A 22,489-nucleotide genomic window follows, 5' to 3' on the forward strand; every position below is an offset into this window, starting at 1 on the left:
GGCAGTGTGATCCTGTAAGATAGAACAGTTTACGTTGCACTATGACTTATGACACAAAGAGTCTTTTGCAATAAATGTACAGACATTTGTTTAATTTCAAAGGAATGAGAGTCCACTGATACAATCTGATTACTTTTAAAGTGAAGGATGATCTTCTTTGGGAAAAAAAAAAACTTTTTGAAGTGATCCCCAAGTAATAAATATTGGAAGGATTACATTGAAGGCACACTTTTTATGTATTCACATGTATGTAACTACTTAGAAAAAAAGGGAGGGGACATTGGCACACACACAACACAACAGAGAGAGAGAGAGAGAGAGATAAACAAAAAATATCAAGATACTGAGCTGTATTTCTACCTCCTATATTGCATAAAACATCAATAATTTAAAGAAATGTATAACTGTATTGCAGGCTTAACAGGATAGAGCGTTTAAACTTAATAAGTGTAAGTATGACACCTATTCCAGTGTTTAAATACAATGTCAATGGCGAAACTTTCAATGCAAGTCATGTATTTGGAAAATATGAAATAAATTATTGCCATGAAATAAAAGCCACGTCGATGTTTTGTGCATATCAATTTCGGGCGGCATTTACTTTTTTTCATTTATTTATGTATTTGCTTTGCTTTTTTAGTCCACTGATTCCTTAAACCATTAAATATTTACTATTTACCCTTTTTTTTTTTTTTTTTTTTTTAAGCTAGAATCGCGTCTGATCGCCCCACTCCACCTAAACCCCACCTATTCTCAAATCCTATTGGTCAGACCCGATGAAAGCCCATCCTGGTTCGATACTCCCCGCAAATCATGACGCTCAATGTCAAATGGAGCCTTGGAAGTCCCCGCCCCTACGCGCCACCCGCAAGGAATAGTGGGAAATTTAGTTCGGCTTCGCGCTCATAAAACGAGAGGCAGAGCGGCAGGAAACTACAACCTGCTCATCCTGGTTTTGAGAGACGTTCAGAGGCTTCAGTTTGCCGGCAAGACTAAGAAACAATTGATAAATAATTTAATAACCTTTACGGAAGTTTTTAGGACAAAAGAAAGTCACCATCATGGTATGTAAATGTGTACGTTTATGCAAAGTATATGTAGATTGTGTTTGCCGGAGTTAGCACTGTTACCTGTCTGGATGCTGGAAAACTGTATAAGCTATCGTCAGCTAACGCTTCACAGCATTGACGAGGGAAGTCGCACGCTAATAATAACAACGTTAGCCTTTCACTGCAACTTCACATAATCCCGCACTAATGGGATTTTGTTAATAACTCCAGAGTTTTGTGAAACCGGAAGAAGATATAAACCTCGAACAGTAAAATGTCGTTGAGCTAATGTTCGATAAGTTTGACAGCAGGCTGTTAGGAGGAAATCTGGACGGTTGTTAGGGGATGAGACGTCTTCTGTGCGGGCTAATAAACGCCCCCAAAGCCGCCAGGACCATGTGGCTGTCCGTCGCCCCGCTCAAGTTGAAAAACGCAGCTAATTCACGTTGCACGTCGTCCTTCCAGGGAGACAACGTTTGCAACGGAGCGCACAGTAAAAAGGCGCTGCTGTCAGACCCTCGGCTGTTCGAGGATCAGTTTGAGGAGCTGGTGGCGGAGCTCACAGAGAGGGACTTCGCCGACCCTGCACTGGCCGATGCCTTGAGCCGACTGAGAGAGGTTTGTGGGCTGCGTCTGCGGAGCACGAGTCACTGCTGAAAGCTGCTGAGCCGCTGTTAACCATATACCTGCGCATTTCCCTGACAGGTTTTGGTGTACAATTCCCCTGGAGGCAAAAGGAACCGCGGCCTGTCTGTGATTGGCTCACTGAGGGAACTTCTTCCGCCCAATGAGCTCACACAGGACCTGGTGCAGCGGGCTCTGTTGGTCGGCTGGTGCATTGAACTGGTTAGAAATCATGTTTTTACATCTATGGGTTTTAATTTATCAGAACAGTAAAATGATCATCAATTGCTAAGTTAAGCACCACACACACGTTTTTTTTTTTTTTTTTTTTTTTGGGGGGGGGGGGATTCAAATTGAGTGGATTTCATACTATTGTCAATTCCTTTTGCTAAAGTCTGGTACTATGTCATCTTTAACTTTGTAAGGACACATTATCTCTGTATCATTAGTGGTCTCATTACTGTCCTTCTCTTGCTTTCAGCTTCAGGCATTCTTTCTGGTAGCAGATGATATCATGGATGCATCTGTGACTCGAAGAGGGCAGCCCTGCTGGTACAAGAAGGTGAGCTGATGCATGATTGATGCCCGATATGGCCACCAAGAGTGCCCTTTTTTCTGTGGTGTAATGGTCAAATTCATTTATCTCCACCCCACCGTTCCCCAGCCTCTGAAGTGAAACCCATCTTTTTCTTTTTAAGGATGGAATAGGCCTGGACGCCATAAATGATTCATTTCTCTTGGAGGGTTCGATCTACAGACTACTTCGCAGGCACTGCCGGGATCAGCCATACTACATCCACTTACTGGAGCTTTTTACAGAGGTACCGTCGGTGTCGATTGATTTCACAGGCACGCACACTAACACACCAGCGTGGTTCTAAAAGCACTTCTGGTTTTGTTTTGTTTTTTGTGTTAGACATCTTTTCAAACGGAGCTCGGCCAGGCCCTGGACCTCATGACTGCCCCCCCTGGTCAGATTGACCTCAACAGGTTCAGCATGGAGAGGTATGGAAATGTTACCCTGAAAAGCGCACGGGCAAGACCCTGTTGATGGAGACGCATGGATGTAATTATTCCCTCTTTCTTTCAGGTACAAAGCGATTGTGAAATACAAGACGGCTTATTACTCTTTCTACCTACCAGTGGCTTCTGCAATGTACCTTGTGAGTGTGTTTGAACTGTACATGCATTAAACAAAGACACGGACTTGGTCGGAATAGCATTAAAGAGCGGAGTCAGAGTCAAGCGATCTCAGTCCATCTCCCGTAACCTTCGAACCTTTTATTATTTGCAGGCAGGGATTAACAGTGAGAAGGAACACAGCAACGCCAAACACATCTTGCTGGAGATGGGAGAGTTCTTTCAAATACAGGTAACGGTGTTGTTGGGATTACTCCATAAAAGTAATCTGATTACTCCTTTAAAAAGTAATCTGATTACTTCTTTAACTACTTTGTTTCAGAAGTAATCGATTACTATCAAACGCATTTGCTGTTTTTTCTTTTGTCGCCACCCTGCTTGTTTTGGTGCGTCGTCGCATATCAATGACGTTGCATGCACGGCTGCAGCATCAATCTGCGACATCACTGTGTTCTGTTGTTTTTCTAAATTTCAGACATTTTGTGGATGATAGGATTGTTAGCTTGCAAAATATTTCAGAAAAGTAATGGAATCGTTACTTGATAAAGTAATTATGATAGAATTTACCAGTTTTGCCAGAGTAATCCTAAAAAAGTTGGTTTAATTACAGCAGTGGATTACTTAGTAATAGATTACTCGCCAACACTGACAGGTAATCACCTCTTGATGCTCACTGGGAGTTAAATGATCTTCTCCTTGCTCACCGTTGGTGGTAATCGCCCCCATGCGTTCACTTTCAGGACGACTACCTGGACTGCTATGGAGACCCTGCTGTGACTGGGAAGATCGGTACCGACATCCAGGATAACAAATGCAGCTGGCTGGTGGTGACGGCGCTGGAAGTCATGACTCCTGAACAGAGGGCAGAGCTGGAGGTGAGACGAGTAACGGGTCCAGGACTCTGGAGGAGATAAACGCACTACAGATACAGTGTGTGTGTCTGCACAGACATAGGTCTTGACTTCATAAAGAGCCGTGCAATGAAAATGTTTACAGTGGGCTCTGATCCTCTGATCCTTTTTGAAATTTTTAACTGACGTCACTTTGACGTTGACCTGACCTTTGTTTTATTTTTTTTCTCCAGGCATGTTACGGTCGCCACGACGCCGCCAGCGTGGAAAAAGTCAAAGCAGTGTACAACACCCTGCAGATGCCAACACTGTACCAGCAATACGAGGAGGAGAGCTACAAGCGGCTGCAGAAACTCATTGCGGCGCACGCCCAAAACCTTCCCCACGCTGTCTTCCTCAACTTTGCCAAGAAGATCTACAAGAGGAACAAGTGAGAGGGGCCGAGGCTCGTCATGTCTTTCAGCCAGACACTTTTGTCAAATCTATCATGACACGCGTATAAATTACTCTCCGTTTTAAAGAGGGTCAGCATTGGAAAATAAACGTTGTAGAAATCCTGCAGATAGTTTTTTTTTTATAGTAAACAATTTGTAGATATTTGTGAATGATGGCAAACAATCTTTCAGGCTTGCTCCTGTTATCTACATATTTATTTGACACACATCATGTGCAGCATTTTTAATTGTTTCTGCTTTGAGTCTCATGAGTACAAACACACTGGAGCGTTGGAGGTATTCAGAATTGTTCTAGATAGTTCAGTGGTTTTCAGTGTAAGAGGAGATGTTTTATTTCCACCTAGTCAGAGGACAGAGGGTCAGAATGTATATTTTTATGTGCTGCTTTCAAGTCTGTACTTTCCTATCTTGTTGAATCTAATAAATTATGCTCAGCTTGTCTAAGATTTTGTTGTTTTTTCTTCTTTATTGACAAAAGGAAATGCAGTTTTGTTATTTTAATATAAATAATCTATATTTCATATATTTATCTGTGTCTTGTGACATTAAATCTGCATTGTTGTTATCTCAAAGGTACATTACTGGAGAAAAGTTCTCAGTGACATTAGGTGCCAAAAGTCAAGCATTGACTGGAATGTGTACTTCAATCAACAGAAAACACCAAAACATCTCTGATTTTACCATGAACCAACTTAAACCTTCAATTGTTTTTCTCTCATCTGCAAATTCCATGTGGGAAAAGCACCACAAACAAACAACCACAAACCCGACTGTGGCTTTAATATCACCACACCCTGAGCATGTCCTAGACTGGACATGTGGCGGCGCATTATGGCTGCCCAATCAAATACTTCTTATTGGTGAATATTTTGTCTCTGCAGCTTAAAACAGTTGCATTTGATTTAATTGAGCGCTGTGCCAGCAGGCCTTTCATATTGACAAAACATTGCAGTCAGTGGAGTTGTTGATAAATGTATATTCAAATATTTAATAACTTTAGATATAGATTTAAAACAGTATAGAATACATCCTATGTGTTTTTGCATTTCACTTTATTGTCAGTATACCTTTGAACGCTACAGATTGGACCTTTAATAATGATATAGTTCAGATGAAATGCTACGCCTGACCTCAACGTGCATATGAGCCGATAACTAGATATGAAAGTGTTGGGGGGTTGGAGGTGAGGTACACGCAAAAGGGGTGTGGTGTGCCTGGGGCCTGTGTTGGACTGGATGCTGGAAATGATGGCGGTGGGTGAGATGGGTGGAGGGTTGGGGGGGGGGCTGCGGAATTCTCGCGAGAAGACGAATGCTGCTGCTGCTGCTGATGATGATGATGCTGCTGCTGGAGGCTGCTTGAGGCTGCTGAGGCTGTGACCGACGGAGAGAGATTCGCATCCACCCGGACTGGAATGTGAGGAAGCCCCGGTGGGATGGAGACCTTCAGCCGTCTTCTCGCCTGCAGTGTGGCCGTGAGTCGAGTCCTGCTTCGTGTCCTTCATTACCGTCCGCGTTCGTATTTTTTTGTTCTTGTCGTTGACGATGGCCGATCGTGCCGATGCACGACCGGGCGCAGACGAGGCTGAGGGATGGAACCGATTCACGAGCGGAGCCTGCGTGAGCGCGCAGAGGCGCGTTTGACGGCGAATTATTCCGTGCGCAAATTTATAATTAAAAAAACAAAACAAAAAAACACCCGCATTATTCACGCTTTTCTTACACCGGAGGTAACAGCTGGGCTGTTTGTAAGGGCGGATGGGCCTGGTGTATCAGGGCGATGCGGTCGGTGGTACCACCCCCCCCTCCCCCACCCGCCTCTCCTCCACCTCCTCCCAGTCTCCATCAGCCCAGTGGGATCGATACATGCTGTGGTAAACACCGTCCCGTGGATGGGCTGAATAAATCGTGACGGTGTGTGAACTTGGATTTCCCCAAGCTTCATTGGCCAAACAGTGTGTGGCCATCGGGGTGGAGGGTGGAGGGACTGTGGGCAGATACAGACAGCGATATTTCTATGTTTCCTCAGCAATGTGAAGGGCACTCTGCAGGAACATGAGCAGCAGCAGCAGCAGCAGCAGCCTTCGGTAAATTGGATTTGAGGAAGGCAGACTGACTGTGTTGTTCTGTTGCCTCTGCTCGCTGCTCCAGTTTCATGCTCCAGTTAAAGGCGCTCACATGTCTAGTCATCGCTTCAAGGTGCAGTTTGAATTCTTTCGTCTGCATCTCGGTGCCTTTTGTCCGTTTTTTGTTTTGTTTTTTTTCTTCTGGAGGGATGCACTGGCAAAGATGGAGACGGCCCTGTAACTGTGAACTCATGAATATCGGCGCTCTGTGAAGCCGAACGTGCAGGCGATAAGCGTTGAATAGGTGGAAAACTGTGTTCAGAGGGAAGCTTTTGTGTGATTTTTTTTTTTGTGTGGGTGAGTGACAAGAAATGCAGCATCAGTGAGGCATTAACAGGGGAAAACAGATTAGTACAAATGGTAAACAGACAAATCTTCATTATCTGTTTAATTTAAAGAGAACATACGGCTTCCTTGTGCAGATGGACGGACTGTTGGTTTGGCGTTGATATATTTTGGCTATTTTATTGCCCAAAATTTGATTTTAGAACTTCAAACGGTGATGTTGTTCACTATGAATCATGAAAGGATCATTTTCTTTTCCATAATCAAGCATATTGACTTTCAAAAAATAATCATATTTGACCAAAATTCTGCCTCTCTGCATTGCAATGCATCGTCCAAAACTGAAATACATTCAAAATACATCTGACAGTTCACAGAAACTTCAGTGTGAATGAGCCGTCAGTGCTGATGTTCACCAGAGATGCATTTCTTAACAGAACTTTTTGTAACCTTTGATCGTTATACCCTTAACTTATTTAGCGACAATGAATAGTTCAGACTTTGGGCTTATTTTCAAGAACTGAAAGCGGAGCAGGCGGGATTCTTCACTCCAATGCTTTGATGTTGCAGGATCTCAGGAGTCCGGCCAGGATGTGACCGTCACCGCGCGCCACCGTTTGGATCCGTCCAGCACTTGTGCCGCCCCGCAGCTCGTCTCCATAGCAACAGAAACATCACACGGCGTCTCCGACAATCTCGACCAGCACGATGCTCTCCTCCTCCAGCCGCTCCTCTCAGGCCGCCAAGCCGCGCCGCTTCGATAGCCGGCGGACCAACGCCTTGGCCACGCCCAGGTCCCACGGCCCCGCCCCCCAGCGGGAGGACAAGAACATGAACGCCATCACCGCCACGTCGTCGTCCCCGCGCCGGGCCGCCAAAGCGCCGCCTGCCGCCGCCAGGGCCAGGGCGGGGACTCAGCCCCGCCCACCGCCACCGGTGATCCAGTCGAGGTTCGGCGGTCAAAAGGCGGCGACCGCCGTCTCCAAGCTGTCCAAGCCTAAACCCAGGGTGGGCCGCGTGACCTCCACGTTGGCGTCGGCGGCTGCCACCAAAAAAGCGGCGCCGGCGTCCGCCGCCAACGCCTCTCCGCCGGCATCCGCGCCGCAGCCACCGCAGCCGCCGCCCTCGGCGCTGCCCCTCGACCCCAACTGCAACGAGCCCAGCCTGCCCTGCCTGTGCTGTGATGGCCGCTCGCCACAGGACAGCAACAGCCTGTTCAACCACAACCACAACAACAACAACACTGTCTCGCTGCGCCAGCAGATGCATCTGCCTCCGCCTCCCCCGCCGGCCCTGCTGCCCCCCAGGAAGGACGACAATGGCCACGAGGGGCCGGCGGAGAAGCAGCAGCAGCAGCAGCAGCAGCTACAGTCGCAGCTCTCGCAGCAAACCTCCCAGACGGAGGCTCCCGGCTGCCCGGCTGCCAATCTGGAGGATCAGAGCGAAAACCAGCGCGAAGACGTCCGTCTGGACAATAAGAAGAAGAAGAACGAGCAGGTGGTGGAAGAGGAAGAGGAGGAGGAAGAGGAAGAGGAGGAGGAAGAAGAAGAGGAGGAGGAGGAGGAAAGCAGCAGCGGGGATATTGACATCGACGACGACGACGACGAAGAGGAGGCGGACGATGATGACGACGATGATGACGATGATGATGACGATGATGAAGAAGACGACGACACACTGGTGCCGTCCTGCTGCGACTGCCCCCCCTCCCTCCTGGACTTCTCCCTCACCTCCTCCACCTCCTCCTCCTCCACCTCCATCAGCTCCTGCTCCGACCTGGAGTCGGACTGCGCCGACCCGTCCTCCTCCTCCTCCCCCGTCTGTCTGTCCCCTGCTGGCCGGGACCGCCTGTCGCTGACGCTGAGCCCCGGGGCCCCCGAGTCCTGCCCGCCGCCCGCCCGCTCACCCCCGTCCCTCCCGCTGCAGCCCTGCTCCCCGGACGAGGGCTACCCCTCCGCCCTGGCCTCCCCCTCCCCCGACTACATGGGGGTGAAAGGCGACCCGGGCGTGGCCAAGCTGGGCCTGCTGGACTTCCTGGAGTCGGTGGGCGAGTTCGGGAAGATGGAGCGCTTCAGCCAGGTGATCCAGGTGGCCCGCTGGGACCTGGAGGGCGAGCAGCACTGGGACGTGCTGAGGGACCGACTGGACCACCTGGACCGCCTGGAGAAGGTCAACCGGGAGGTCAAGCTGACGTACGTGGCCCGCTTGCATGAGCAGGGGCTGGACCTGGGCGAGCTGGAGGAGCAGGACCTGGGCGACGTCCTGGACGAGATGGGGAACATCGACCTCTCCTGGAAGCTGTACCGCAGCGCCGCCGCCACCACCGGCGGCTCCATGGGCGACTCCCAGGAGTTCTCCGACGCCGGGGTGGACCTCAGCGACGACCCGCTGCTCCCCGACTCCCTCACCCCCTCCCCCGTGGAGCCCACGCCGCCGCCCCGCCCGCCGGCCCGGCCCCCCAAGCCGCCAGCCCGCCACGCCAGCGTGACCTCCGACCTCCACACCTACATCAACATCAGCCGCGAGGCCACCTCGGTGGCCCTGCAAGCCTCCCCCACCCTCACCACCTTCTCCCCCAACTCCTCCTTTTCCACCTTCTCCACCTTCCGCTGCGAGAAGCCCCTCCCCCCCTCGCCGCCGCCGCCGTCCCTGCCCCCGCTGCCCGCCACCAAGCCCCTCCCTTACCTCAGCCTCTACACCACCCCGTCCCCTCCGCCCTCACTGCCCGCCCCCACCCCTCCCATCCCGCCACCCCGCCGGCGCCACCTGGCCAGGAAGGAGGCCCAGCGGCTCGCCGCCCTGCAGGCCCAGCAAGAGAAGACGCCCCTCTCGCTCCCTCCACCCACCACTCGCCCTCCACCTCTGCCCCCGCCGCCGGTGATCTCCGTCACCTCGTCTCCGCCCGCCCTGCCCCCTCCCCCGTCCTTCCACGCCCTGGACGTGGAGATCCGGAAGCTGCTGGTGCTGGCCGGCGTGACCCAGGCCGAGCTCCTCAAGCTCAGCCCAGAGCTGGGCGTCTGTGTGGGGGGTCTGGAGGAGGAGGAAGAGGTGGAGGAGGATGAAGGGGACCGGACGCAGGAGTTCCGGCTGCACGTGGTGGAAGATGAAGAGGTGAAGCAATACGAGGCGGAGTTGATGACGGCGAGGGAGCGGAGGCTGAGCAGGCTGGACGGAGACGGAGACGCCAGAGAAGATCCGGTCGGAGGGGTCAGGAGGGCAGAGGAGGCGCAAAGAACCACGTCGTTCACCGAGATGGCCAGGAGGAGGAGGAGGACCGGCACCGCGCCTCCGGAGTCGTACTACAGCACCGTCCACAGCAATACCCGCCCAGCCAAAGCCGAGAGCTTCGATTGTTACTCCCCGCCGCCACCGCCTCCTCCGCCTCGACCTCTGCCCCCCGTACCTCCGTCCCTGCCGCCCGGCAAAGTCAGCACCCTGCTCGCCAACTCGGCGCAGCCCGAGCGCTTCGACTGGCTGATCGCTTTCACGCCCGACGGCGAGGCTCCGCCCACGCCTCCACCCCCACAGGCTCCGCCCCCGCAGAACAGCAGGAAAGCTCCGGCGGAAGCTACGAAGTCCCCCCAAGGCTCCTCGGACGGATCATCGCCGAGCTCCGCCCCCAAGGTGACCACCACCTTCAAGGAGCTGCGTCTCCGCAACAAGAGCACCTCGCCACCGACCAAGGTCATAATGGACCCGGACCCCGACCCCACCATCATCACCCCAGACCCGGACATACTATACAACCTGAGGTGGAGGAGGGAGAAGGCGGGAGGCGACGGCAGCCAGTGGGAGTACACCTCCCAGGCTCAGGCCCTGTTCACGCAGCAGCCGCCGCTTCCGGCCCTCACCTCCATGGCCGCCCTGAAGGAGATGCTGCAGAGGGCCGACAAGGAGGGAGGACGGCCAGAGCTGTGCCCCTCGCAGAGGATTGGCTGCTCGCTCAGCGAGAACAGCCTTTGGACGACGGGCAGGGAGTGGGAGTGCCAGGGCGACAGGGGCCACGACCAAGAAGAGGGCAGAGAGGAGACAGATGAGGCGGAGGTGAGGGGGCGAGCCGACGGAGGAAGGACCCTGGAATCGAGAACTTCAGGTGAGTGCGCTCCGACAGCGGCGGTTAAAGTCCCGCACTGTTGCAAACTGTGAGTTGAGTGCAAGTTGCTTGAAATGGTGCGACGCAAAAATGTGTTCCTGCCTTCGCCTTTCGTTGTCTTTTTGTTGGTTTAAAAAGAGATTTTTTTTATTATTTTCTTTACGTTGAAATTAGTCATTGACATTTTTGGCAACATGGTCGGTCAACAAGAAAAGATGCAATTCAACTTTATCGTTTTTTTCGCAGTAAAGATATAATATCTACGAACAGGAATCTCATATCTGTTCAGATCCAGTCAAAGCGTTGACTCACTTTTCGTAAGGTCGTATAGAAGGGTGAGCAAAAAAGATATGAGTCAGAGGCAGGTGGTGGTGGTGGTGGTGGTGGGGGGGGGGGTTGATGGATAAGAGTGATGACGAGGGTCAGCAGGAGAAGCGAACAGGACAGTGGAGGCCGCGGACATGTGGACAGCAGCTGAGGGTGGAGCGGTGAGGAGAGCTCAGCCGCTGAAGATAATACAAAGAGAAAGAGGAGGTTGGAAAGTTTCCAGCCATTATTTCCTGGCCTGGTTATCAAAATGTGATGTCATCACTGCCTTATTAAATTATTCATCCACTCTTCGGACCGAGGGGAGGCGTATAATAGAATACACACAAAGCGGGCTACATCTCTTGCCCAATCTTTTCTCCTGCTTAGTCTCAGATTAACGTTATTCTACGTGCTCTCCTCTCTTATTTTGCTCTGCGGTGTCTTTCCTCCTCACTTTTTCGTTTCAAATCCCGCCAACCAACCTGACATGTTTTGGCGGCTTCCCACTTGCAGTCTGTCCTGTACCTCCGTTTCCCCTCCGCACCCTTGATCTCTGGAGTGGCACAAATGGCGGGGATCAAGTTACTTAGCTCATGCTGCACTGCAGGCGGCTACATAAACATGATTTGATTTCCAGGATCTTGCAGCAGCAGCAGGGGAAGTTCGCATTCAACGTTCAATCAAGTTTATTTGCAGTGGAATTGGCTACTGATACGACTTGTGTCCCCAAGTGGTAAGATGGTTGTTATTTCTTCAAATTTTTAAAGGCACATCACTGCTTTCTGACTTTGATATTTTATTCCCTGTGTTAAAAGCTTATATTACTCCACGTTTTGAATTTGGACTCTGTAATATTTTTCTCCTGAATGTTAAAAAAAAAAGGAAGTCAATATTAAGGATTTAATTTTAAAGGAAGAAAACCGTGAGAATGGCAAAGCAAAAGACTAAAAAGTGAAGAGCAGTAGAATTGAAGACAAAGTTCAGAAGAAGATTCCAAAGAAATCTGTGGGATTGTTTAAAGCTGAACATCAGCTATTGAAACACTAATATTATAGTATAGAGATAAAAGATCGGTGTGTATACCTTTAAGAGTTTGGTGGGTGGAGACCATTACTTAAGCCAATTGGTGGGCGACGTGAACGTCTGAAAACAGGAAGTAACAATTGTCGGTCCCACTTCAAAAGACTGCTAGCAAGGTTTGGTTCCTCTTTTTTTTTTAAAAATATATATATATATATTGATTTTCTACTCCGTGTTGTAGCTTCAGGCTGCTGTTGAACTGTTGAGGGTGGTGAGATGCGACCGGCTGCGGTGCAAATCACCTCCGGGGGGGGCGGAGGGCGTGGAGTCGGAGTTGGACGGAGGAGAACCGAAGTCAGCTGTGTGTCGCCTGACTCAGCACTTTTTTACTCCGCTGTACTGCCGAAGAGCGGAAGTGGGAGATTGGGGAGACGGGGGGGGGGGTTGGTTGAGGGACGATCAGCGAGGGAGAGACAGACAGACAGACAGGCCGTGAGGGGGGTGGGGGGGGGAGGGGTGATTGAGAGAAGGTGATCCGGAGGTGACGGAGGCGGCTGACGAAGGACACGTCAGTTAGCAGCCAGCGCCGTGACACCCTGCCACCCCGTGTTTATCGCCCTCGGTGCGGGTGTAAAAGTCAAAAGTGAAAGCAGATGGCGTTATGAAAACTTGGGGGGGCCCGGGGTGGTGATGAATCTCGGTGATTGATGGCGGCTCTTTAATCCCAAAGCCGGCGGTGAATGAGTGGCTGATTGGCAGATGAAGTGCGTCTGCAGGGCTGCTGCTGAAACAGCAGCAGTGAGACCTCCGGATGGTTCATCGTCTCTGTAGGTCGCGGGCTCATTTCCTGTTGGGCGAACCCATATCAGAGGAAAGGAAGAAAAACAAACCCTTGTCGTTGTTCATTTATCAGCTCCATTGACTGTCTTGTTGTGTCAATAATAAACGCCCAGTGTGTGACATTTAAAATGTGTTTTCGATAGATGCACATAAAACAAACGACTTCTAGTATATTCACAAAAGGACAGAGTCCACTTTTAATGATTGCAGCTGATAAAGAGCTGAGATCAGATAAGAAGGATTAAACCTTTTTTCTTTTTCTTTTTTTTGCAATATTCTTTCCCACCACTAGATGCTGCTAAATGTCACGCGCTGGGCCCTTTAACTGTTTCGCTGGGCATGATGAAGAAGGTTTCTGCAGGAATACACTCATGACATGTCGACAGACACTAACATTTTGTGCATCTCTCTCTCCTTCCCATCTTAATTTTTGTTTTGCTCACCCGCTCGAACCCATTCTGTTGTTTGTCCAACGCTCTGCTTTTGCCTCCTCGTACCACCTCGCTTGCACCCCTCCTCTTCCTCCTCCTCCTCCTCTTCTTCCCCTCTCTATCCTGCACCTCACACCCTTTTGGCTTCTTTGAACCCCTCCCCCAATGATCAGTTTCCTCCCCGCCGCCGTCCCTCGCCCAACCGCCCCCCCCACCCTACTTCCTCCACTCCGCCGCCCCCCTGCACCGCCCCGGACCCCCCGGCCCGCCCACCTCCAGGCCTCTTCCAGACCCCCGGCCCCGCAGCCGTGCAGGCGACGGCGGTAGCTCAGCCCGCGTCGAGCTAAGCCCCGCCCCTCGCTATGACTCGCTGGCCGACTCGCCCTTTGTGGACGGAGACGCCCTGAACACGGAGGGAGACGTCACGTCCGACTCCATGTGCAATTTGGACTCGCTGTACAGCAGTGGCGGCGGCGGCCTGGAGGGGCAGCGTCACCCTGAAGCGGACACCCCCATCGCCGGGGGTCCCGGAGGTCCCAGGGGGGTCCTGGATTGCGCCACGCCGTACAAGAACATGGACGTGGTGATGACGTGCTCGGCCGCCGCCGCCCCGGAGCCACGCCCGGAGGCTCCCACCAGGGCCCGGATGTACAAGGAGCTGCCCCCCCTGCCCTCCTACTACCTGCACCACCCCAAGAACTGCCCCCTGCACAGGGGGGCGCCCCCGCGCCTCTCCCCCATCGGGGCGCTCTCGCCTCCCCGCCGCTCCGGGCCGCCCCCCTGTGGTGCGGCGGGCTCCCGCCTCAGCTCCCCGCTATTCCCCCGCTCGCACACCCTGCCCGCCCTGGCCGCCCCCCTCTACTACCCGGGCCTCTACCCCTCCCTGCCCCTCAGGGCCCCCCCACTGCCCCCCAAACTCCACCAGGCTCCTCCGCAGTCACATGTGGCGAGTAAGATCTCTCTCATTCTCTCTTTCTCTCTCTCTCTCTCTCTCAACATTTGTTTCTTCTCGCATGATTGTCTTGTCTTTTTTTTAATGTTTTTATTTTTTTTATTTTTTTTTTAATTCTTCTGTCTTCGTCTCTGTCTCGCTAACTGGGGGTGGTTGCAGATTTGAAAGTGCCCGTGCAGGTGTGCATTGCCAATCAAAATCCCCCTCACCCCCACCTGCCCGGGGTAGCAGCCGCTGGTCGAGGGCTCGTCGCTGCGCTGCCTCTCTGCCTGTGTGTCGTTTGTCGTTTTCCTCTCGTTGTCGTTGTTGTCGTCGTTGTTGTCGTTTGTCCTGTTTGTGCATGTTGTGTTGTTATGGACGCGCTGTGCATTTCATGCCAAAGCATGACGACTGTCGTTCGTCTCGCACCAATGCCGAGGATGACTGAGTTTCTACTTGCGTGCGTTTGTGTTTCTTTGTGGTGTATAAAATTCCACTGCGCTTTGTTCATCATCATCATCATCATCATCATCATCACGTGAATGTTCGTGTCATTACCTTTAAATGAGGCCACGCAACACAAGCCCTTTTTCCGAGTAATTTGGTAGTTTAACGGCGGTTAACAAGACCACCTTCAACCCCTGGACTCTGGCTGTGTGTTGTTCTAAGCAGTCACCTAAGCAGTCTATGTGTGTGTGTGGAGGAGGGATGTATGTACAGTAGAGACTGTTGGCACAGTGAACACTCCACAGCGCCACAGGAAGTCCTCACGCACTCGTCGTCCTCGGCCCCTCCCATCACTGCAGCGCTTCCCACCAACTCCCACTAACAGCGCAGACGTTTCCAGTCGTGGCGTTCTCCTGTCCTCGTACCTTCACTTTGTGTGTATGCACTTTGCTATTTTGCGTCCACTCGGAAGGCTAAAGTCGCCGCTCTTTTTTTTCGTGTGTTTTTTCGCTCCCCCGCCGCCGCCGCTGCCACCACCAGCCGTCCGCAGCGTGTCGTTCGCCGGCTCTGTGCAGAAGGCAGAAGCGTCCTGGATGGGCGATGAAGTGAGGCGTCCAGCCGGAGGCCTGGGTCCGTCCTCTGTGTGCCTGCAGGAGAAAAAAGGTGTGTGTGTGTGTGTGTGTGTGTGTGTGTGTGTGTGTGTGTGTGTGTGTGTGTGTGTGTGTGTGTGTGTGTGTGTGTGTGTGTGTGTCTTTACCTGCTCGCGGTGGATATAACTGTTGTGTTTTTTTCTATCCCCCCAGTTCTGGTCAGCGCGGTCAGTGTTGCAGTGGAAGCCATCTTGGCTCAGTTCAGTTCTTCCCGCACTGTGGTGCAGAAGGTCAGTCAGGAGGCAAATCTTATCCTGGAAATCTTCTAAATGCCATCTGTTGGAGTGATTTCGTTTGATGATATTTACCATCTTTTTTCACTTCTCTCTGTAGTCTCTCTCATTTAATGAGGTATCTTTAGAGTGTCCTGTAGTTGCCTATTAGTTGTCTTGTTTGTAAACTAGCCCCTACTAAAAAAAAAAAATCCTCCCTTTCTCATCACATCACGTGACCATCTTGACTTCCTGCTCCCCCACAACCCTTGTCCCATTATCTTTACCTCCGTCTGATTTGACTCCAACATTCCCCTCCTTTCCTCCTTCGCTCCGCCCCCATTCTGCTCCCGTTGGCATCTCATCCTGACCACAGGCCTTGTCGGGAGACAGCGCCATCAATCCGTCTCTGGGCCGCCTGGTGCTGCAGTGCCTCTGCCCGGCCCTGCACAACCTGCTGGCTGACGGCCTGAAACCCCACCAGAGTGACCTGATCGCGGGCAGGAGGCCCAACTCCGCCTGGGCACTGGTGCAGGCCTCCACAGCGCCCAGTAAGACACAACCAGTCATTAGTGTCGTAAAAGTTAAAATATGCAAATATCTATACATTTTATAGTTGTATATCGTTATTCTAATAGCATAGTCGCCTAAGTCATATTTGAACGTTTTCGGAAAACAAGAAAAAACACATTTTTTTAGCAAGCACGTTGGTATTTGCTGGTACAAAAAAATTACTTGGGCAATTATGCTATTAGGCTAACGATATGTATGTATGTGTGTGTGTGTGTGTGTGTGGGGGGATTATAATGGTGAAGACTCTCGCTATCGTTGACCAGCCAGGTTTGAGACTTGAAATGCTGATTGAAGCAAACTGCGGGAGGCGATGTGTCAGTCAATCAATGGAGCGATGTATCAGCGGGCATTGGGGTTTTGCTGCAGGTTTCGTTTTTTTTTTTTTTTTAACTCCTCCTCCTCCTCCTCTGTTCAACCTCCCCCCCTGTGTCTTTTGTTTTCTCTGCCTCCTGTTTCTTCAAGGTCCAAAGACGCAGGTCCTCTTCAACCTTCAGGTTCGGGTCGCTGAGCTGCCGCAGCTGCGGCAGAGCAAGTACAGGTTCAACGCGTTCCTCCTTGGCCTGCTGAAGTAAGCGCCAGCTGTTCTCTGCAGTCATTAATAATACAAAAAAACAAAATGCTGTTTTATACTTGAAGTTTGATTATTTTTTTTCTTCTTTCTTTCTTTTCCTCCCTTTTTTCCTCTAGTACCAAGTGTCTCGATTTCTGGCTGTCCCACCTGCTGTCTTGCAACGGTAACATTTTCATCACTTATTTGTCTTTTTTTTTTTCTTTCTTTTTTTTTAATTGAGAATCTTTATTAATGCAGCGCAACATCTTAACCAACACCAGTGAACACACATTTAAAAAAAATAATAAAAAAAATACACAAGACAAGTGTTTCGTCATATGCACCATCTCGTCCATTATTTGTGGAACTGCACCGAACTGCAATCTCAGGTGGTGCGTTGTCTCTTATTCATCTTATCTTTATTCTCTTCACCACCTGGACTGTTGTGTTCTCACTGCATTATTGTTAAATGGCGCAGAAACAATGGATGGCTCTGCTTTACCTCCTCGCCGGTCCTACATCACAGCCTCCTGCACGCCGGTTGTGCTTTGAAGGTCTGAGACCACGCTGTCCATATTAACGATGCATCTTTTAGCTGCTTGTTGCCAGGCAGCAGCAACCTGTCCAGGCTTTTCACTCCGGGTGCTATACAGCAATACCGCCTGTTTTACGGAACAAGTAGAATGATTTCAATACTCACTGGTACCAAGGACATTATAGAATTACTTTGAATTTTTTTTTTTTTTCACAGATGTTGTGATTTGTCTGTCTCATCTCTCCTCCTCTCAGATGTTCTGGAGTCCTTCTACCGGCCCGACTCCTTCATGCGCCTGTCGCTCTCAGCCTGCCGACCCCAGTTCGAGGAGCTGCTGCTGGTGCTGCAGCCTCTCAGCCTGCTGACCTTCAACCTGGACCTGCTCTTCCAGCACCACCACTTGGAGCCGGACGGCCACACCCCTCCTAGCCGCGGGGACGCCGCCCCGCCGCAGCCCGCTCAGCCGGAGGCGCCACGCTCCAGGTACCTGGAGAGCCTGTCGGTGGTGGACTTCAGACCACCTCAGGACTCGGCCCTGGAGAACCGGCTTGAGCCGGCCCAGCCACAGAGCGAAGGACCCGTACCGGCGCCGCGGGTGGTCGCGCAGACCAGCCCTCAGCTGCTGTGGGTGCAGGAGGCAGAAATCGCAGCTCTGCCGCCCCCTAATGCTGAGGAGGACAGCCTGGCCCAGCAGGCAGGACAGGTAGTCGACTGATCAGCATCTTGTCAAACCCATCCAATACTCGCCCCCTTCAGAACCACCTCGGGTCTGACGGCTCCTCTGACCCACAGGTGATCCAGCAGGGTTGGGGGGCCGTCCTGCGCTGGGGCGGCAAACTGAGTCAGAACCTGGCCGAGCTGGCCGCCAGGAAGGAGGAGATGAAGACGGACCTGCACCACTTCCAGGCAGGAAGCGACTTTGCTCCCGTCAGCAGCGGCGCTCAGGTTCCCTGGGCTCTGGGGCGGCTCTTCGGCGCCCCCAAGAGCCTCAACAGCCCTCAGGGCCACAGCCTGCCGACAAGGTTCGCTCCAAAATTGACAGAAAAGTTTGCTGAAGGGCCTAAATTCTTCGTCTTCTTAGTAGTAGTATTGGTATTATGGCCATTTTCAGATCCAAATGCATCTTTGCATGATCATTTCAGCAAATATATTCTAAACAGTAGCAGAAGAAGAAATGAAGGATGTGATTGTTCGGAAACATCTTTCTCCTCTTTGCAATACGGATGACAGATGTTGTTGCCCTCATGTTGTTGCCTGCATGAAGAACTGCCAGGATGTTCACACTTTGTGTTGTTGTCCTCCCTCCTCCCCTCAGGCGTCCCTCTCAGTGGTTGGCCCCCAGCGTCACCGCACTCACCCGGATGGTGAGCAGCAGCGGCAGCTCGGCGCCGGCGCTCAGGAGCATCCCGGAGCTGCGACTGGACGCCGAGCCGCAGCCAGTCAGGGAGGCCGAAGGCCTCCTGGCGAAGGAGGAGAAGGAGGAGAAGGAGGAGAACGGCCGAGCGCTCAGGTACAGCAGACACAGTCCACGCTGACGGTGAGAGTGGAGGAGGGGTTCACATCATTTCCGCCCGCTGCCACGGCATGAAACCAGTCGGCAGATTATTACATAGATTGTCTCCTCACAGGTGTGTTTGTCATTCCTGTGTGCAAGATATTGGCTAATCTATTAATAACGACATATTGCAGACAGCGCTGATGTTATTCCTCCCCGTTTTTCTGATCTTCTACTGGATTTTGTACCAGTTGTGATGTCAGTTCAAAGCCACCAAACCCTCAGAACTTTGGGCGACTATTATTAGCATTATTCATGGTGTTTTGCCTCTTAATCCAATCGCTCAATGTTTTTTTTTACATTCCAAGCCACTTTATCCCTTTTAAATGTTGCACATTGGGCCTTAAACATTTTTACAGTGCCGCAATTTCTGCAATATTCTCAAAGCACATTAAAATCTTTACAACTTAATTCGTTTCTATTTCACTGCTGACGCTAACACCGACTTCTGAGGCAGTCTGGTATTAAAAAAAATAAGACCTGGTTAAATAAGATATGTGAATTATTTTTATTTATATATATATATATATATATAATATATAATATATATATCTTTAATAACTATTGGAAACTGCATAGTGGTGCACCAAAATAAAAATACATAAATGATGCAGACTGTACATGCAATAATTATAAAGACTAATATTTAGAATATTAGTCTTTTAGAATTCCTATTTAACTGAAAACCAAAAGTTAAAAGTCAGTTGAATGTGAAATGCAGACATCTTCAGACAAAAAAAACAGAAAAAGTGTCTCTTTTTTAAATGTCAGACACCAGGAGGGCACATCAGACGTTGTCGGGCCATTATTTTATCTCCTCCAGATCTGGTGACTCACCAGGCTGACTTTGTGAGTCACCCACTTACGTTTGGCTCCGTTACTTGCGGTGATGTTATTGAGGCTCCTTTGCGCGAATGAGCAAAAATTACCAGGAATAACATCCTTGAAATTGATCCGTCGGTGAGCCTGCTCGCATCTCCTCCCCCCAGTCCGACGACGCTGGATTATCCTTTTTTTTGGCTTGTGTGTTTTTTGCCACGAGCGCACGTTTAATGGAAGGGGTTGGTTAAAAAAACAAAATGGGAATGTGAATTTTGCTTTCTCGTGGACGATCCTGGCTGAGAAGATGGCGTGCGGCTGTGTGTACCCCTCCCCTCCCCCACTCACCTCCAGGTCGGTGCGAACGCTGTGCGACCACGCCGGGACCGGCTCGCAACTCACCTTCTGCAAGGGGGAGGAGCTGCTGGTGCTGGGAGGGGTGGACGGAGACTGGATCCGCTGTCGTCAGGGAGACCGAGAGGGCCTGGTGCCGATTGGCTACACCTCCCTCATCATGTGACTTCTGCACTTCATCAATAAGTAAAAAAACTAAAACAAAAGAAACACATGGGGAAAAAAACAGACGAAATGAATATAACTCTATATTTTAGGCGAGTATTGAGAGGTCACGGTGAAGCTCCGGTACTCTAATGAAGGGATGTTTCACTCCAGTGCAGTCCAGCTCCACCTGCTGGGCCTGCATCAAAGTCCAACACTGGAGTCTTTTCATTCCCACTCGCACCTCCTCTATGGTGGCGTCTAAACTGGGGGACTATTATTAATATTGTTGGCCGCAGCGAGGCAGCAGATGGCACAAAATGCTTGAATTAGTTCAACTTAAACTTGGTCCCACCGCCGAGTGACCTTTGACCCGGGAGTGAAGTATCCCTCCAGACGTGCTCTTCACACTCGTCAGCCGCCGAGCCTGCAAACCATCAGGCGTTGTAGCGCACGTAGCTGATAAGTGTGTGTGTGTGTGTGTGTGTGTGTGTGTGTGTGTGTGTGTGTGTGTGTGTGTGTGTGTGTGTGTGTGTGTGTGTGTGTGTCCTGGCTGTTGGCCGATGATGAGGAAGCACGCTGGCCTGACTAAGGAGAGTACCGGATCTCCACCCCCTGTTGCATACTGCGTAGTAATGTAGTGAACTGTAGCTGTGTAGAACCGTGTTCTCTTGACCTTTGACCTTTCACAACCCCCCGCATCCCCAACCCCCCCCACCCCCCCAACACCAAATGGAACTTCCCACCTCTGTCGCCTTGTCCGCGTGTGTTCGACATGTTTCCCGCTTCTATATTTGACTGTATATACATAAAAATATAAATAAATATATATAAATATATAAATACATAGGTATATAAATTTAGGTGGAATAGAGGGAGAGGCGGCCAAAAGAAAAAAAGCCACTCGGTCTGGTCTGGCGGGAGTCGAGAATGAGTAGATGGAGTCATTGTTTTGTGTCATCCGCGGCGTCACACACACACAGTCGGTCGACGAGGGGAAGCTGCCCGTTTCACATAAGGGACCAAGTATGCAGTACTTTCTTTCTCCTAATGCGCTTTCATGTATTTCCAGTGTCTTGACAATATATTCATAAGATATAAATATCCACACATGTACGCAGTTTAGTGTCGGGCGTTGGACCCTGTTTTGCACCGTGCTGGTCTCCGCTTGAAGACGCCTCTCGGTCTCTGATCCAATCAGATAACAGCAACCTGTAGCTTATCTCTCTCCACATCCGCAAGACGTGTCGGAGCAAACACTTTGGCACAGCTATGTTCTTCTGTCCCGAACTTTAAATTTGATGCGGTGCGGGGTCGGGGGGGGGAGGGGAAGTGGGGAAGGAAAAAAAACAAAACTCCCTGTGTTCTTCATGAGCGCCAGTGGAAAAAGTCTGGAGGTTTGGTTTGTGCACGGCAGTTTTTTTTTTGTTCTTGTCCTCAGTGAAGGAGCTGCTGGTCCCGAATGCGAAAGGTTAGCGCTGATTCCAAATCTCGTGCTGCAACTGTGCGTCGCGTTTTTTATTGGTTCTCCTCTTTGATCACTATGCATATCATCAGATGAGCAGCTTCGTTCATTTTCAGGTGGCTTTTACAGCTTTGACGTTCTCGACGCTCGCGTTGGCGCCTGTCGTCTAGAACGACCGGCGTGGCCCGTTCATCTGGGACGTTTCACAGTCGAAGCCCCCCCCCCCACCACGCCCCCACGCCCCACCCCCAGGCCATAATTCATAAATCATCTCTTGTGTTGCCCATGAAATGGATGACATGTAGGTGTTTACAAACAAATAATATTGTCTGGAAAAAGAAGATGAAAAATATCAGGTTGTTTTTTGTTATTTTTTTGTGTTTCCAATGTGAGGTGATGATCTTAATGCATTTGTGTGAGAGCTGTTAATTTATTGGATGTACTATTTATTGATCTTCTGGTTTTTCTGACCCATCTACTGTGTGTGTGTGTGTGTGCGTGTGTGTGTGTGTGTGGGACAAGTGCACTGCAGGGATGTGCGTCTGCACACCCTGCACTCTCACTGTGTGTGTGTGTGTGTCTGTGTGTGTGTGTGTGTGTGTGTGTCAACAGTGACTGCTGTACCTTCCTCTCCTCTTCTTCCTCTTCCTCTGGTGTCATGTAGCCTGTAGACCCCCCCGATCCTCCCAGTGTCCCACTATTCAGTAGTTTGGTGCCCTGATAGTGTCAGTCATTGTCCACCTCCTGCATGTGCTTGTTTGTAAATACACCAAAATAAAAATGGTCAGTATAAACCAAACCTGTGCTACTGGTCTGATTCTTCTTCTGCTCATAGCTCCTGCGTTTCCCTCCTTTTAGTCCCCTTTCCTCCTTTCTTTCCTCCTTTCTTTCCTCCTGGACTGCAGTCATGCAGTGTTGTGCAATCAATTATTCAAAGAAACTAGAGATCTCCAGGATGTGGCACATTTATTCTTCCATTTACGGCCTCCCGCATAAAACAGTCGTGCCGCGGCTGCTGCCTCCAGTGGGTGT

General features: G+C 50.7%; 2 protein-coding genes across 3 annotated transcripts; both read left to right on the forward strand.

Annotated features, from left to right (window-relative positions):
- The first annotated feature begins 905 nt into the window (after positions 1-905).
- fdps (farnesyl diphosphate synthase (farnesyl pyrophosphate synthetase, dimethylallyltranstransferase, geranyltranstransferase)) lies at positions 906-4,557 on the forward strand. Of its 2 annotated transcripts, XM_076040961.1 has the most exons (10): positions 906-1,064; positions 1,515-1,667; positions 1,755-1,895; positions 2,155-2,235; positions 2,372-2,494; positions 2,590-2,678; positions 2,764-2,836; positions 2,968-3,045; positions 3,554-3,688; positions 3,898-4,557. In XM_076040961.1, exons 1-10 carry the CDS (start codon positions 1,062-1,064, stop codon positions 4,096-4,098), a joined length of 1,077 nt encoding a protein of 358 aa, XP_075897076.1. In that variant the 5' UTR covers positions 906-1,061; the 3' UTR covers positions 4,099-4,557. The 2 variants fall into 2 exon arrangements, with proteins under 2 accessions (XP_075897076.1, XP_075897075.1); XM_076040960.1 differs by lacking the exon at positions 906-1,064 and having other exon boundaries at positions 1,109-1,667.
- Positions 4,558-7,627: 3,070 nt separating this feature from the next.
- rusc1 (RUN and SH3 domain containing 1) lies at positions 7,628-22,256 on the forward strand (the record flags this gene model as incomplete). The annotated part of the gene is made up of 12 exons (XM_076041257.1): positions 7,628-7,850; positions 8,043-10,622; positions 13,396-14,172; positions 15,141-15,263; positions 15,404-15,480; positions 15,839-16,013; positions 16,498-16,603; positions 16,723-16,769; positions 17,375-17,823; positions 17,913-18,142; positions 18,436-18,630; positions 19,849-22,256. Coding segments are annotated over 12 exons (5,148 nt in total), but the record flags the coding sequence as incomplete, so codon positions are not given.
- Positions 22,257-22,489: the final 233 nt, after the last annotated feature.

The sequence above is a fragment of the Nelusetta ayraudi genome, unplaced genomic scaffold (genome assembly GCF_046127955.1).
Source record: "Nelusetta ayraudi isolate G7.1 ecotype Tasmania unplaced genomic scaffold, CSIRO-AGI_Nayr_v1 ptg000063l, whole genome shotgun sequence".
In the NCBI taxonomy this organism is placed as follows: Eukaryota; Metazoa; Chordata; class Actinopteri; order Tetraodontiformes; family Monacanthidae; genus Nelusetta; species Nelusetta ayraudi.

Bases quoted from the DNA above. Each gene is read 5' to 3' on its own strand.
- fdps (XM_076040960.1), top strand. From the start codon at position 1,395: ATGAGACGTCTTCTGTGCGGGCTAATAAACGCCCCCAAAGCCGCCAGG. The intron at 2,236-2,371 runs GTGAGCTGATGC...TTTCTTTTTAAG, and splicing joins AGCCCTGCTGGTACAAGAAG to GATGGAATAGGCCTGGACGC. The intron at 2,837-2,967 runs GTGAGTGTGTTT...TATTATTTGCAG, and splicing joins TGGCTTCTGCAATGTACCTT to GCAGGGATTAACAGTGAGAA.